We start from the raw sequence: 17,186 nt of genomic DNA, 5'->3' as shown, positions 1-17,186 counted from the left end.
GGGCTCAGGAGCGAACAAGCATCAGTGCCCCACAGCAAGGGGCTTGCTATTCAGACAATGCAAGGTCGAGGAGCACCGCATGGGGACCCCAGAAGAGGAGGATCAGGGCTGCTCTGTGCAAAACCATTACACAAAGCAGGTAAGTATAAAATGTTTGTTATTTATCAAAACAAAAACGAACCTTTATGTAAAAGCACATACAATGAAAACTACACAGAAATCTTGCTGCATTTTGAGCATATATGGTCAGATAAAAAAATCAAAAAAATCAGCTCTTGTCATGAAGAGGTTTGTAATTAACTGACAATTCCAAATTTTTTCTATCAGCTTTACTTTCCTGTTTAATACACTGAACAGCATGAGTTGGACCAAAGCCACTCAAGGACGAAGGAGGGTGTTCAGACGAGCATAAATGGGCCTGCTGTGCTCAAGCACCCGATGAAGGTTCCAGGAACAACAATTTTCTGCTTGATATAATAGGATCGAGCATGTGAATGGAAAAGTAAACCCGGCCATAGATGGTTCGAATCTCCGCCGGTTCCTGCTGAACTGGTGGAGATTCGATCCATGAATGGGCAGGATGATTGTACCCATTGATCATCACTTCACTGTTTTACTTGAGGACTTTTCTCACTGGTCACGCTTGTGCATGAAACGTGAAAACATGTCGGCACAGTGGTGTAGTGGTTAGCACTCTCGCCTAGCAGTAAAAAGGGCCGCTGGTTCGAATCCCAACTATGACACTACCTGCCTGGAGTTTGCATGTTCTCCCTGTGCCTGCGTGGATTTCCTCCCACAATCCAAGACATGCTTTAAGGTTAATTGGCTTCTGTCTAAATTGGCCCCAGTATATGAATGTGAGTCAGGGACCTTAGAATGTAAGCTCCTTGAGGGTAGGGACCAATGTGAATGTACAATGTATATGTAAAGTGTTGCATAAACTGACGGCGCTATAGAAGTACCTTAAATAAATAAAAAATAAATAAATAAAATGTCAGGGGGCGTGGTCTTTGCAGGCTGAAGCCAATTTGATTTCTACACTATGGTGGCTGGTCGAGAGAGCGACGTCTTTCTCATTTAAGAGGACACTGTCCCTTTAAAAACGACATGCATATCCGAGCCCCTAATATCTCCTGCATATTCAGCAGCTTTGACTAGTCATGCCGAATGAAAAATTATTATTCTGTATGAAATTCTCTCAGATCAAGCTTATAAAAATGAAAACATTAACAACTGAAAATGAACCTTAAACACTATTATTGATTTAAAGTTGGGACTTTTATGAGCTAATCCATTAAAACCCGCACAAAAAAATAAATAAATGAAACATGAAACAGGAATAAGAGCCCTACCCAAACCTTATGAGTAATGGCAACGGAATACATAGATACAGCAAACAGATGACTGCTCAGCTCTCCATGTATTTGCACAAAGTGTAGCCTGCTGCAAATGATTAACTGTTAAGAAGCACTTATGATTTGAAGCATTTAAATATGGAATAGCGTGCTCATATCGTACCGGAAATAAAGAAAAAAAAGGCAGTAACAACAGATAACTCACTCTTTGGTCAGCAAAGGACAAGATTTCACCAGGAAGCGTGTTAAGGGGGTGTCTTGGTATACGAGTTCTGGAGATGCAGTTGGGCTTTTCAAGTTCAAGCAGCGCACAATAACATAAAGGGCGGCGGCAACGGCCGCAAGCTTCATCCCGTCAAAGACGGCAGGCATCTCAGGGGTGTCCAAAATTGCACTCATGTTGACTGAAAAGAACAAAAGAATGATCAGCACAGCAGTATGTAAACCTGGTGATGTATTGAGAACTAGTTTATAACAGCAAATGTTTCAGAACAATACTAAAACAATACGAACGACTTAGAGTTAATGCATTTTATGCAATAAGAAAAAAAATAAGAAGAAAAACAAAAAAAACAAAAAATAAAAAATAAAAATAAAAACACAACTTCTCTGTACAGCAGCCCCCCTAATACCTACCCGAGTGCCCTTCTCTGTCCAGCGATGTCCACCAGTCCCTCGGCCATCCGGGACTCACCTCATGATTGGCTGAGACACCGCAGCAGTGCCATTGGCTCTCGTGGCTGTCAAAGTCAGTTAGACAAATCAGGAGAGAGAGAAGGGCGGGGCCAAACCACAGCTTCGTGTCTGAATGGACACATGGGAGCTGCAGCTCGGCTCGGGTACCCCCATAGCAAGCTGCTTGTAGTTCTCTCAACAGGAGGGAGGGGCCAGGAGCAGCGAAGAGGGACCCGAGAAGAGGAGGATCCAGGCTGCTCTGTGCAAAACCACCACACAGAGCAGGCAAGTATGACAGGTATTCATTTTTTTTTTTGTTATTAAATAACAAAACAACCCACACAATACAAACACTTTAATTTACCACAAAGAAAGTATTTCCATACCTACTTTACATACGTTTATATGTATATACACCATATTAACAAAAGTATTGCGACGTCTGCCTTTACATGCACATAATGGCATCCCAGTCTTAGTCCGGGTTCAATATTGAGTTGGCCCACCCTTTGCAGCTATAACCGCTTCAACTCTTCTGGGAAGGCTGTCCACAAGGTTTAGGAGTGTGTCTATGGGAATGTTTGACCATTCTTCCAGAAGAGCATTTGTAAGGTCAGGCACTGATGTGGATGAGAAGGCCTGGCTCGCAGTCTCCGCTCTAATTTATCCCAAAGATGTTTAAATCGGATTGAGGTCAGGACTCTGTGCAGGCCATTCATGGTCCTCCACCTCAAACTTGCTCATCCATGTCTGTATGGACCTTGCTTTGTGCACTGGTGTGCAGTCATGTTGGAACAGGAAGAGGCCAAACTGTTCCCACAAAGTTGGGAGCACAAAATTGTCCAAAATGTCTTGGTATGGTGACACCTTAAGATTTCCCTTCACTGGAACTAAGGGGCCAAGCCCAATCCCTGAAAAACAACCCCACACCATACTCCCCCCCTCCACCAAATGATTTGGGCCAGTGCACAAAGCAAAGTCATAAATGCCCCCCACCTGTCTGCTGTAATGGACACTGAGATGCACATGTGTGGCATACTAGCACATTATGGCATAAACCTGCAGGGGTCCTGGTTACATTTTATTTCCCTACAGAGTTTAAAGTGGAACTTGACTCTCTCAATCAACAGTGACCATTTTTAATCCTTATGCTGCCAGCATTAGTAAACAGATACTTTTCTTCAGTTACTGGTTTCCAGCCCTAGGCTAATATCATACCTTCCAGGAGGCTACAGGAGGGGAGGAGGGATTTTCTCAGCTAAGCACACCCTCCTGCCTGCATGGCTGAGCTAAGGGCAGATGGATTCTAGGAAGTAAATGCTACATGAATTATCACAGGCCACAGCTAGAAATGAGGTGTTTTTCAAATTGATTTCTCAGAAAAATAAAGCCTGGAGACATGGATGGATGGGGAAGTTTGCTTTAAATATTAAAAATGAATTAAATAGTGTTTTTGGTTTGTGCTGCTGAGATGCAGTGTAGGTCCCTTTTAATACCACCTTAACCACTTGCTGACTGCCGCACACCAATATACGTCAGCACAATGGCAAATGGCAGTGGGCAAATGGGCGTACCTGTACGTCCCCTTTAAGAAGCAGGGCTAGCAGGTGCACGCAAACCGCGTACATCGTGACCATGCCCGTGGGACTGGTGGACTCCAAGTCCGCCAGTCTCCCGATGATTGTGTCACGGAGCCGCAGAACAAGGGAAGTAACTATGTAAACAAGGCATTTCCCCATTCTGCCTAGTGTCATAAGAGAGATCACTGCTCCCTGTCAACGGGAGTAGTGATCGCTGTCATGTGACTGGAAGGACCCCCCCCCCCCCCCCCACAGTTAGAATCACTCCCTAGGACACAACCCCTTCTTTTCCCCCATAGTGGTTAACCCCTTCACTGCCATTTACACAGTAATCAGTGCATTTTTATAGCACTGATCTCTGTATAAATGACAATGGTCCCAAAATAGTGTCAAAAGTGTCCGATATGTTGCAGTCCTGATGAAAATCGCAGATCGTCGCCATAATAATAATAAAAATGCCATAAAACGATCCCCTATTTTGTAGACGCTATAACTTTTGCGCAAACCAATCAGTATACGCTTATTGCAATTTTTTTTTACCAAAAATATGTAGAAGAATACATATCGACCTAAACTGAGGAAAAAAAAAAAATTTGGGGGGGATATTTATTATAGCAAAAAGTAAAAAAATATTGCAATTGTTTCAAAATTTACACTTTTTTTTTGTTTATAGTGCAAAAAATAAAAACCGCAGGGGTGATCAAATACCACCAAAATAAATTTCTATTTGCGGGGAAAAAAAGGATGTCAATTTTGTTTGGGTGAAACGTCGCACAACCGCGCAAATGTCAGTTAAAGCGACGCATGGCCGAATCGCAAAAAGTGCTCTGGTCCGGAAGGGGGTAAAATCTTCCAGGGCTGAAGCGGTTAAACAAAGTAAAATGTGGAGCATGTGCAGTACAACTAAAAGTAGAGACCTTTACATACATAAATAATTAAATGTACAGTAGGTGACATCTACACAACTGCCACATTTGGCATATTTTCACAGGAAGGGATGGGCAGCTGACTACATGTACTTTTGAACTAATGACAGTAAAACTTTGTTCAACAGATAAGCTTATACAAATCAGGTTCATTAGTAGCAAGCAAAGGCATTCTTCCAGACAAATGTACTAATTTATGGGCAGAAGAGACATTTTGGTGATTACTAAAATGTTATCCTTGTAAATTTACTTTGCAGCCTTTGGAAACAATTTACACCATTCAGAAAGTGGTAAACACTGTTAAACCTGCCAAACTAAGAGATGAACTAGATTTAAAAAGTGTATTTCCACTTTGGCAGCCATATTGGGATAACACCTACCGTACTTTACATTTATTACATGTTCTCATTCACATTATCATAAAATAAAAAAATTAAAACTATTTCAACATTGCAGTGTCCCCTTTTTTTTTTGATTCTCTATTCTGACCGGTGGCCTCCAGCACTGAAAAATCCCACTTGCCCCTCTTTATTTATGGAGGGGGCTGGGAGCATTGTTTGCCATAAAATGGCCTGGTCTTTGCTGGGCAGGCAAAAAAAAAAAATAGTATTTTTGTACTAACCGTAAAATCCTTTTCTCTGAGTTCATTGATGGACACGGCTCCTTTAAATCTTGACAGGAGGGTTATCACGCCACGTTCAGGAGAGGACTTCGGTCAAGAATTAAAGGAGCTGTGTCCACCAATGAACAAAATAGAAATCATGTTATAAAAGTAGGATCTGAAAACTGCCTTTCCTAACAAAAGGGTTATAGATTAAGAAGCGTGTCCTCTTCATTGTATGGTAACGAGAGGGCGCTCACCTTGTCACCTTGTCCTAAGGCTAGCCAGACACTGACCGTAATTCAGCTGGGTTAGCAGTGACTGGCTGAATTTCAAACAGTGTGTAGCCATCCCTACTCAAGTTTGACTGATTGATTGGCTGCAGTTGATTGGGGGGGGGGGTCCATTTGTGTGCTTCCTGCAGCCATCAGGTAATTGCTGGCTGTGCGAACACCCACGAATAGCTGCAGTTTCTGGTAACCGGCCATTGAAGAGTATGGGCTGTGCAGCCACAGCTAGCCACTCAACACAGTGGCAGGAATTGTCAGATACTCCCTATAGCAGTTTTACTGCTACAAGGCAGCCTTCTGTGCTGGATTGTGTGTGTGTGTGTGTGTGTGTGTGTGTGTGTGTGTGTGTGTGTGTGTGTGTGTGTGTGTGTGTGTGTGTGTGTGTGTGTGTGTGTGTGTGTCATATACACACACACGATATGTATGATCAGGCTCTTCCAGGTAGCAGGTGCACTGCAATGCCAATGGCTCACTCCCTCTGTGATTATACACAGCGTGGGCTGAGCGGCGGGTGCCACAGACTCAATGTCTGCCAGCACTCGCCCATCCTTCGGTACACAGGCAGAACGGTGGTCTGCCTATGTAAATAAGGCAGCTTACCATTCTGTCAGCGGTGAAGGCATGGATTCTGCATTCCTGCAAAGCACTGACAAGGATCCATGTCTTCCTCTAGTGAAAGCACCTCCCTTAGTACACAGAAACACTAGCTAAACACAGTGTTAACCCTTTGATCACCCCTAATGTTAACCCCTTCCCAGCCAGTTTCATTAGTACAGTGACAGTGCATATGTTTAGACCTGATCACTGTATTAGTGTCATTGGTCCCCAAAAAGTGTCAGAATGTCTGCCGCGATATCGCAGTCCCGCTATAAGTCGCTGATCACCACCATTACTAGTAAAAAAAAAAAAAATGTATGAAATAAAAATATCCACTTTTTTTTTAGATGCTAAAACTTTAGCGCAAATCAATCAATATATGCTTGTTGGTTTTTTTTTTTGTTTGTTTTTTTTACCAAAACCATACAGCAGAATACATATTGGGCTAAATTGCTGGAAAAAACAAACAAACACACAAATTATATATATATATATATATATATATATATATATATAAAAATGAATGAAATACTTGTATAGCACACAATGCGAACTGAATCGCCTCTAGGCGCTGTGGCGAGCTTTGATCATCTGCTAAAAGAGGAAGGTCTTGAGGTTTTTCCTAAAAGCCAGGTGATTTTCTTCCAGGCGGATGTTGATTGGTAGAGCATTCCATAGCCGAGGCCCTTGGACAGCAAATCTCCGATCCCCCTTGGATTTATACCGGGCTTTGGGCACGAGGAGGAGGTTTTTGTTGGCTGATCGAAGACTGCGGTTTGGTGTGTAATGATTTATTTTCTCCATTAGGTATTGCGGAGCTTCTCTATGCACGCATTTGTGGGTGAGGCAAAGGGTCTTGAACGTGATCCGATTTTTTACGGGTTAGCCAATGTAATCTCCTCAGTGAAGGAGAGATGGATTCCCAGGGTTTTTTTACTGTTATCAGCCTTGCCGCCGTGTTTTGGATCAGTTGTAATCGCGCAAGTTGATATTGTGGTAATCCTATGTAAAGCGAGTTTGCGTAGTCCAGTCCTGAATTAATGATTGTTCCAACTACCACTGCTTTGTCATTCTTTGGGATAAAAGGGATGAGTCTGCGAAGCATGCGCAGCAGATGGTGAGATCCACTGACTACAGATCCTATTTGCTCATCCATTGACATTTGTGCGTCTAAAATAACCCCGAGACTCTTCACTTTGGGGAGATAGTCTGCCAAAGACGGTTGGTGGAGACCAGGAGGTTTTGGTTGCGGGCTTATGATTTGGGTGTAAGATAAGAAGCTCTGTCTTTGATTCGTTCAGCTGGAGGGAGTTGGTGGTCATCCAGTCCTCTATTGATTTGAGGCAGTTTTCAAGTTGTTGGTGATCTTTTTTTCCATTGATCCGGAAATAAAGTTGCATGTCGTCAGTGTAAGAGTGGAAGCAGAGATCTGAGCATCTGATGATTTGGAGAAGTGGGCGAATGTAAATGTTGAAGAGAACGGGTGATAAAGGAGAGCCTTGAGGGACTCCGCAGGTGACTGCCCGAGATTCGGAGAGGAATTTTCCTAGTTTCACTGTCTGTGACCGATTTCCTAGGAAGGACACAAACCATTAGAGATCTATGTCTTGGACTCCGGCTACTTCTGTGAGTCGGACGAGTAGAGTATTGTGATCTACTGTGTCAAACGCTGCACTTAGGTCTAGCAGTACGAGGAGACACGGCTCGCCGTCATCTGCTGCTTCGAGGGCGTCATCCCAAATCTTGAGGAGAGCTGTTTCTTTTTGCATGACCCGGGCAGAAGCCTGATTGCAGTGGGTCCAGGAGTTTGTGAGTATCCAGGTGAAGTTGTAGCTGATGTACTACAGCTTTCTCCATGATCTTAGAAATGGTGTTGAGGCTTGTAATTAGCCTACGGTTGTTTGGATCCTGAGGGTCCAGGTTTGGTTTCTTGAGTAGAGGTTTGACGATGCCTTGTTTGAGGATGCTGGGAACAATCCCTTCGTGGAATGATCGGTTTATGAGATGGGTTATGGTTGGAGCCATGATGTCGGAGCATTCTTTCAGTAGTTTTGTGGGGATGATGTCAATAGGTGAGGTACTGTCACGCAGTTTATTAATGATGTTTTTTGCGGTGTCTGCGGTAATTGGGGATAGTGAAAATTTTCGGCGGTTGCGGTATGTTGGTGCGGACATCCTCTTTATGTATTTGCTGGCTGAGGTCGGATGTTTTCTTCTGACAAATTGTTTCCCTGATGGTTTTGACTTTAAACCGACAGTTTTGTCACAGTAATTCTGGGATTCGCTTTCTGGGGGTTCTAGGCACACCGGATTCATTGATTGATTAACCAGTTTAAACAGTTCCCGTGGTTGGTTTGCGGCCATTGAGATTGTATATGAGAAGTGGTCCTTTTTGGCTTTGAAGATTGCTTTCCGATAATTCTCTGTGAGACCTTTGTAGTTAAAGTGGTTTTCCTCTGTGGTATTTCTTCTCCATGTTCTTTCTGCTCTTCTGTGTTCTTGCTTTAGTATGGCGAGGGAGCTATTAAACCATCCAGAGTTTTTCTTCCTGATGAGAGCCCTGCGTTTTGGTGCTACCGAGTCTGCTGATTGCAGCAATGCCCTGTTCAGGGAGTTGAGTGTAATATATATATATATATATATATATATATATATATATATATATATATATATATATATATATATATTATATATATATACACACACACACACACACACACACACACACATACATACACACATTATATATAATTGTATATGTTTTGTAGCAGAAAGTAAATTTTTTTTAGTTTTTTTTGTTTATAGTCTGAAATTTAAAAAACAGAGCTGATCAAATACCAGCAAAAGAAAGCTCTATTTGTGGGGAAAAATTACGAATTTTATTTGAGTACAGTGTTGTACAACCGCACAATTGTCAGTTTAAGTAACGCAGTGTGGTTGGTTAAACATGTATCTCAAGACTTATAAATGGAATTTGCCTATTGCTAATTTATAATTTCAGCAAGTGATATTTAAAATGAGACACTATATGACTGAATAGCCCGAAAAAAAAAAAAAAAAAAACCTTTATTTCAGATAATAATTTTGATTATTTATAGAATAAGCAAACTGAAGGCAACATTTTCTTTTTAGCTTTGGATAGAGAGAAGGACCCCTCTCAGGTTTTCATTAGTGTTTATATCCCCCGTTAAGGGGATTCACCCTCTCCATTTGTCCTGTTAACCGCAAAAATAAAAAAGCCCCAAATTATGGGTTGTCCCCAGAATAATAAAGTAGAAATCCTCCAATAGGGATGCTAGTTCTGGTGAACCTGGTGACAACCATTAATTTTCTCTCACTTTCTGTTGCGGCTATGAAAACAGGAAGTAAAGGGAAACCCCCCCCCAAATGGGACTAATATGAAAAAAATAAAAATAAAACTGACAAGTAATAACCCCTCCCCACTTGAAGAGCAGGTATCCCTTTTCTATTTGCGCAGCAGGATTAAAGTGGGCCTTCAGACGTTTTTCCAACTATTAAGGCCCCTTTCACAAGTGAGGACAGTATGTCCATATTTCATCCATCCATCCATTTTGGATGAAATACGGACATACATGCATCCCGATGGGATAGCAGGTGTCAGCGGATGAATATCCGCTGACAACCGATATCATCCGTCTCCGCTATGGTTCGATTCTGCAGACAGAGGAAAATCCTATTTTTCTATTTGTCTGCAGAGCGGATCGGATGAACACAGACAGATGGTCCGTGTTCATCCGATCACCCCCATAGAGAGAGGAGAGAGGAGATGTGACAGGGCAGTCCCTGCACAGTGTGCGGAGACCGCCCCGTCATCCGCCAGCTCAGCGGGGATAAACGGAGCGATCCACGCTGAGTAAGAGGATGTTCACGGGGCCGATCATTATGGATCGGTCCCGTGTGAAAGGGGCCTAAGTCTTCTTGCCTTGTTGTTTTGACTCAATAGTAAAAAAAAATTTCTGCCAGGAAATACCTTATACAGCCCACTTCCTGTTTCTTGTCTGGTCATTAGCCTAGGCTTATGACATCATGCACAGGCCTCTCTCACACTCCCTTGAGAGTTTGCCAAGAAGGGAGGGGGGGGGGGGGGGGGAAGAGTCTCAAGAGGGCATGTGAGAGCTGCAGAGTGAACAGGCAGCCGCTTCAGCTGCCCACAGTTATAATAGTTGTGACCAGACTCAGTGGAGGGAGATTTCTGCAGCATATTTAGCAAGTGATCACAGTATATATAAAATAATATGCAAAGTGGTTGGAGGGAAGCTTCAGAATGGCAAAGATGTTTTTATTACAAATTATGTGAGCAGACTGCAGTTCCTCTTTAAAGCGGAGGTCCACCCTAAAGTGGACCTTCCGCTCATTGGAATCCTCCCCCCCCTCCGGCGACACAATTGGCACCTTTCAGGGGGGAGGGGGGTGCAGGTACCTGTACAGTACAGGTATCTGCACCCACTTCCGGCGTAGATTCTGCAGAAGGCACGCCCCTTTCCGCAGAATCTACGCCCCTTTCCGAAAGTCCCCCGCTGCCTGCTGGGAAACACACGGATCCCAGAGACAGCGGGGACTATCCTTATTGCTCAGCGCGACTCGCGCATGCGCAGTAGGGAACCGGGAAATTAAGCCGAAAGGCTCCACTTCCTGATTCACATACCCAAGATGGCGGCTTCGGGTGCCGACATCGCGGGCGCGCTGGGCGGGTAAGTGTCATTATTTTAAAAGTCAGCAGCTGCAGTATTTGTAGCTGCTGGCTTTAAACAAAAAAAAAAAAAAAAAAAACGCAGACTCCCAGCGGACTCCCGCTTTAAAGTGGCTCTAAAGTAAGAAGGTTTTTTTTTTTTTTTTTTTTTTTTAATGTTGGGCTATTTTTTTTTTTATCTTGAGATAAAAAGAAAAAACCTTTTGTGTGCAAAAGCCCCCCTCAGTCCCCCTAATACTTAGCTGAGCCCCATCTCAATCCATTGATGTTACACAAAAGTGTCAGCTGTCCGGGGCTCTCCCTCATTGGCTGAGACAACAGTGGGGTGCCAACAGGTGTGCGCAGCCTATTGCATTAGGGTGTGCACCCCCATTAGCAGTGGGAATTGGCACCCGCACATAGTAATTAAGGTAAGCCTAAAATAGTACCACACCTGGCACACCCCCTGCTCACACCTATGGGGGAGCCATTGGCTCCCGCTGCTTTCAAATTCAGTGAGCCAATTAGGAGAAAGAGGAGGAGGGGCTGAGCCACGGCTCCATGTATGAATGGACACCGAGCAGCGCCTTCGCTCGGGTGCCCCCATAGCAAGCTGCATGCTGCGGGCCACTTGCCAGGAGGCAGGGGCCAGGTGTGCCGGAGATGGATCTGAGAAGAGGATAGGGGCTGCTCTGTGCCAAACCACTGCACAGAGCAGGTAAGAATAATAATATGTTACTTATTTTTTCAGTTTAAAAATAAAAAAGACTTTATCATCACTATAAAAAGGTGCCTAGATGATACACTCCCTCATAGGTACACATTATTTGCTAAAAATAAATAATAAAAAATAAAAAAACTAATAATACTTAGATGTCTGTAAAAAGTCAACATTTGAAAGTAGGATCCATTCTTACCGGTTATGGAAGATCTCTTGTATGAAGAGTTGTACAAGACTCGAATGAAACACAGGCTCACAGTGATAAGGTCAATATACCTGGAAAAAAAAAGAAAAGAAATTAATCATACAATTGGCGGATTACTTCCCCAGATACAGAGCTTTGCAAATGATAAATGGGTGTGGAGAGGGCAACTTGCTCAGTGGCAGAAAGGCATACCACAAACTATAGCGACCATTCAGCAGAGCGATGAAAAAAACATTCCATAAAGTCTGATAAGTTAATGAGTTATGCCCCGTACACACGAGTGGAATTTCAGATGGAATTCCACTCAAACTTGGCTTCCATACAAAAGTTCTCTGAAACCGAAAAATAGAGAACCTGCTCTCAATATTTTGCTGGTGGGAATTCCGGCAGCAAAAGTCCAATGGAGCATAAACACGGTCGCAATTTCTGCTAAAAGCTCTCAGACTTTTGCTAGCGGAATTTATGCTCGTGTGTATGGGGCATTTGTATTTTATAAACTATACTCAATAGATCACTTCCCACAGTTGAATGTCTTTGCAATTAACAGTTTTGAGGAGCAGGGTGAGGACAGACTAATAGGAAGTACGACTGAATCCTGTATCTCCGATTCAAACTCCTTCATCAAGAACAGGCTTGTCCTCACCCACCTTCTCGGTTTAGGCCCTAAGGCTCCATGCACACTGAAGCTCAAAAAAGCTTTTTCTGGACGCCAGATTGCTGGCAGAAAAACCTGCTATTAACAGTTTTGTACTAGCGTTTATGGGGCATTTTTAATAAAAATACACAGAGGACACTCCAAAAATCCCACAGTGCATTCCAAACTCCTACAATGCATTGAAAAAAAATAGAATCCCGAACACTAATTAACGCATGTTTATGAGCCTTTATCTGCGTTTGTCGTTTTTTGCCGGTGAAAAACCGCACTTTGAACGCAAAATTTCTGGTGTTCGGAAAAAAGCCCATAAACTCCACTGCTCATTAAAAGCTAAAAAACATCCATGTGTGCATGGACACATAGGCTAACAGAGTGGAGTTTATGGGCTTTTAAAAAAAAAAAAAAAATGCCCAAACGCCAATAAACTGCAGTTTATGAGCTCCAGTGTGCATGGAGCCTAAAGATGTCCTACAGAACATCATTGCTGCCATACAAAAGGGAGTGATGAGAAAAGAGTTTAGGTGTTCGTGTACAAAGATAGCACCTAGCATTTATAGCTGAACTGCAGTCAGACATTAAATACAAAAATTGTCTTTAACCACTTGACCTGCGGAAGATTTAACCCCCCTTCCCTTCTTCATGAGTGGGCCATTTATTTATTTATTTTTGCAATAAAGCACTGCGTTACTTTGACAACTGCAGCGCTGTACATAAATTAAATTTGTCATTTTTTTTTCTCTCACAAATAGAGTTTTAGTGAGATTTGCGCACCACTGGGTTTTTTATATTTTGCGCTGTAAACAAAAAAAGATTGACAATTTAAAAAAAAAACACAAACACATTTCTTTTACTTTCTGCTATAAATCACATCCAATAAAAAAATAAAAATAAAAATCTCAAATCTAGGCTAACATGTATTCCCAAAAAGTGTTATAACGTCTACAGACTATGGGGCATATACTTGAATTATTATTTATGTTTATACTAGTAATGGCAGTGATCAGCGGGCATCAATAGAAAGTTAACGACTCCCCCAGATTCGCTTATCGCAGTGTGAACTTTCAATCCAGACAGGAATCAGATCGCATAGGTATGAACACAAATGTGATCCTATTCCAGTGCGGACAAAAAAATAAAAAAATCCTGCACCATTTTGGGGCGAATGCAATGTGAATTTGGCCATACAAGCTGTATGGTTGAATTCACATGGCACAGACATCATATGCGATCAGCACAGCAGTGCGGTGTGAATCACATGGGATGTCCAACATTGCACCAGTGTGAACCCAGCCTGAAGGTAGGCGTGTGCTACAGAACTTGACTAATAGAAATGTATGCAGTTCAAAATGCAGGCATAAATTTTAATTTTTTTTTTAAAGAAACTGATCAGTTAAAAAATATGGGAGATGCCATGGCTCACTTGTTTTTGAGGGCGATTGCTCCAAATCCCTCACCCTGATCCTTCCCTCAATTAATGAGTCACATATCCAAAACAAGCAGTGTGCACATAAGGTGTGCCGATAACAGTCGTTTTAGGTCAATGGCTTCACACATTGCAAAGAAAGGATAACAACCACAGCCTGAGGCATGCACCTTTGTAAACAGCCTACAATTATGTCCTGACAGGTTGTTTTTAAACCACCATGTAAGTCAAGTGTCTTCTTAAAATGCTGCACGATTGGTGTAGAAGGATCTCCTTCGCCTTCGGGCAATTCTTATTTACAACCAAACACAAAAACATTCCTTCAGACACTAACCTGTGTGCAGCCGGCCAGAAAGAAGGAAAAAAAAAAAATGCTGCATTTCACTATAGAATGTTGAGAATACCAAACAGTTATAGGAAAAAAATATTCAGGAAAATACATTCCTGAAAATCATTGCATATGTTACCAAATTAATGGAGAGGTATGGCCAAAGCTATTTTGGCCGTAGTTCTCCTATGGATCACAGGAGTGCAGTTCATTCTGCACTCCTGTGATCTGTTTTCAGCCGACATTGGGCTGAAGCTCACTGACGGCTGAGGTCACAGAGTCGGTGTAACGACATATTCAGCGAACCATCACAGTTTGCTACGGAGGTGACTTTCCGTCGCCGCCATCTTGCTACACCCTACACAGTAAGGAAACACTAAGCAGATCCACAGAGTGCCAGCCTCTCCAGCTCCCCTCCACAGTCCAGCACTCCAGTGAGCGCTGGAGGGGCAGAGCAGAGAGATGGAGACTGACAGTCACAACTCTCTGCTCAGAGAGGAGGGGAGAAGTGAGCTATCAGCAGAGTTTGATCACTCAGTTCTCACTTCAGAACCAGCAGGGGGATTGATGCTGCATCCACCTAGGTGAGTATCAAATTTTTTTTTGTTTTGTTTTTTTTAAATCCTGAACTTCTCTTTTAATGGTTGTCATCATTTTGGTTCCAGTTCCATAAATAATCACACAGTAGTCCACTCACACGAATATCATTCAGAACAATGAATATTCATTTGAGTTGCTGGACCCAGCCACCCAGTATGTATAAAGCACACTTGTCCGATTTTGAATTGGGGAAAGCTAGGCAAACTAGATAGCCTACTTAAATAGGTTTTTCATTTCCCCTTTTATTTTTCTGCAAAACAAATAGGATTATTTTTTTTCCTTTTAAAATTGTATTTTCTGAGGCTTGCTTTAAATTTACATTTATTAATATGAATGGAGCCGAATATGCTTCTTCCAGCCAGCAGCAAAAGAGTCCCAAACATATTTGGGATTCAAGCAAGAAGCTTAATGTACTACATAGCCAGTGATGGGTGATAATATTAGGAGTTTAATAAGGAGCATGGGGACGGGCTTCACAGTGACTGATCACTGTGATAGCCTCCGATTGGCTATCACATTGATCAGGTAAGGGTCCCGGTGAGACCCCGGTCTCTGTGCTGGGAGTGCCCTGTGCAGTGTGCTCCTAGCACAAAGATATGCACATATACGGAGAAAGCCCAGTCCAGTGGGGCTACAAATACGCGTACTGTCGGCATCAAGGGGTTAAAAGAAACAAGGCAGTAGTTTAAAAGTTGAACTCCAGGAATGATCTACTTACAATATTCCACTTGTTGCTCCAAAAAGTACATGATTTATTTTCAGACAGAATTGAGCCTTTTTTGTGGCCCCAAAAACTACATTGGAAACACATGAAACACACAACATGAGCTCTTTGTGCATTTTTTCACACGTTTTCTGCTCAAAAAGCAGCTCTCCACTCTTTCAGCAGGACCATACACCATTTAGTTGAAAAAAAAAAAACCCTAACAAAAGCTGCAAAAAACATGCAATTCTGCTCCAAATAATTCCAAAAAAATAAAAAATAAACAAACACCCATAAGGCAGAATTCACACCTGAGTGTAGCAATTTACTAGCATTATTTGAGAGTTTTTAAAAGTGTATTATAAGCCTTTACAGCTTCAGGAGTTTTTGTTTAGCCAATAGAAAGCACTAAGGGAACGAGAGGGGTGGAGAGGGGTGGAGAGGGGTGGAGAGGGGTGGAGAGGGAACGAGAGGGGTGGAGAGGGAACGAGAGGGGTGGAGAGGGAACGAGAGGGGTGGAGAGGGAACGAGAGGGGTGGAGAGGGAACGAGAGGGGTGGAGAGGGAACGAGAGGGGTGGAGAGGGAACGAGAGGGGTGGAGAGGGAACGAGAGGGGTGGAGAGGGAACGAGAGGGGTGGAGAGGGAACGAGAGGGGTGGAGAGGGAACGAGAGGGGTGGAGAGGGAACGAGAGGGGTGGAGAGGGAACGAGAGGGGTGGAGAGGGAACGAGAGGGGTGGAGAGGGAACGAGAGGGGTGGAGAGGGAACGAGAGGGGTGGAGAGGGAACGAGAGGGGTGGAGAGGGAACGAGAGGGGTGGAGAGGGAACGAGAGGGGTGGAGAGAGGGAACGAGAGGGGTGGAGAGGGAACGAGAGGGGTGGAGAGGGAACGAGAGGGGTAGAGAGAGGGGTGGAGAGGGGTGGCGAGAGGGGTGGAGAGGGGTGGCGAGAGGGGTGGAGAGGGGTGGCGAGAGGGGTGGAGAGGGGTGGCGAGAGGGTGGAGAGGGGTGGCGAGAGGGGTGGAGAGGGGTGGAGAGGGGTGGCGAGAGGGGTGGAGAGGGGTGGCGAGAGGGGTGGAGAGGGGTGGCGAGAGGGGTGGAGAGGGGTGGCGAGAGGGGTGGAGAGGGGTGGCGAGAGGGGTGGAGAGGGGTGGCGAGAGGGGTGGAGAGGGGTGGCGAGAGGGGTGGCGAGAGGGGTGGCGAGAGGGTGGCGAGAGGGGTGGCGAGAGGGGTGGCGAGAGGGGTGGCGAGAGGGGTGGCGAGAGGGGTGGCGAGAGGGGTGGCGAGGGGTGGCGAGAGGGGTGGAGAGGGGTGGCGAGAGGGGTGGAGAGGGGTGGCGAGAGGGGTGGAGAGGGGTGGCGAGAGGGGTGGAGAGGGGTGGCGAGAGGGGTGGAGAGGGGTGGCGAGAGGGGTGGCGAGAGGGGTGGCGAGAGGGGTGGCGAGAGGGGTGGCGAGAGGGGTGGCGAGAGGGGTGGCGAGAGGGGGGGCGAGAGGGGTGGCGAGAGGGGTGGCGAGAGGGGTGGCGAGAGGGAACGAGAGGGGTGGAGAGGGAACGAGAGGGGTGGAGAGGGAACGAGAGGGGTGGAGAGGGAACGAGAGGGGTGGAGAGGGAACGAGAGGGGTGGAGAGGGAACGAGAGGGGTGGAGAGGGAACGAGAGGGGTGGAGAGGGAACGAGAGGGGTGGAGAGGGGTGGAGAGGGGTGGAGAGGGGTGGAGAGGGGAGGAAAGGGAACTAGAGGGGAGGGGAGGGGTGGAGAGGGAACGAGAGGGGGTGGAGAGGGGGAGGGGAGGGAACTAGAGGACAGGGGAGGGAAGGGAACTAGAGGAGAGGGTAGGGA

At 44.6% G+C, this 17,186-nt stretch overlaps 1 protein-coding gene across 1 annotated transcript in view; it reads right to left on the bottom strand.

Moving 5' to 3' along the window:
- The window catches only part of ABHD2 (abhydrolase domain containing 2, acylglycerol lipase), a 104,425-nt gene that overhangs the window by 49,921 nt on the left and 37,318 nt on the right, over nt 1-17,186 (bottom strand). Inside the window, exons 2-3 of the mRNA XM_077474258.1 lie at nt 11,632-11,711; nt 1,561-1,759 (exon numbers count right to left, since the gene is read on the bottom strand). Of these exons, the coding sequence (XP_077330384.1) occupies nt 1,561-1,759; nt 11,632-11,711 (279 nt within the window). The remainder of the gene's footprint in view (nt 1-1,560; nt 1,760-11,631; nt 11,712-17,186) is intronic.

The sequence above is a fragment of the Lithobates pipiens genome, unplaced genomic scaffold (assembly GCF_037356315.1).
Source record: "Lithobates pipiens isolate NorthernLeopardFrog02 unplaced genomic scaffold, aLitPip1_a1.2 Scaffold_8, whole genome shotgun sequence".
In the NCBI taxonomy this organism is placed as follows: domain Eukaryota; kingdom Metazoa; phylum Chordata; class Amphibia; order Anura; family Ranidae; genus Lithobates; species Lithobates pipiens.
This window is presented reverse-complemented; position numbering and strand designations above follow the sequence as displayed.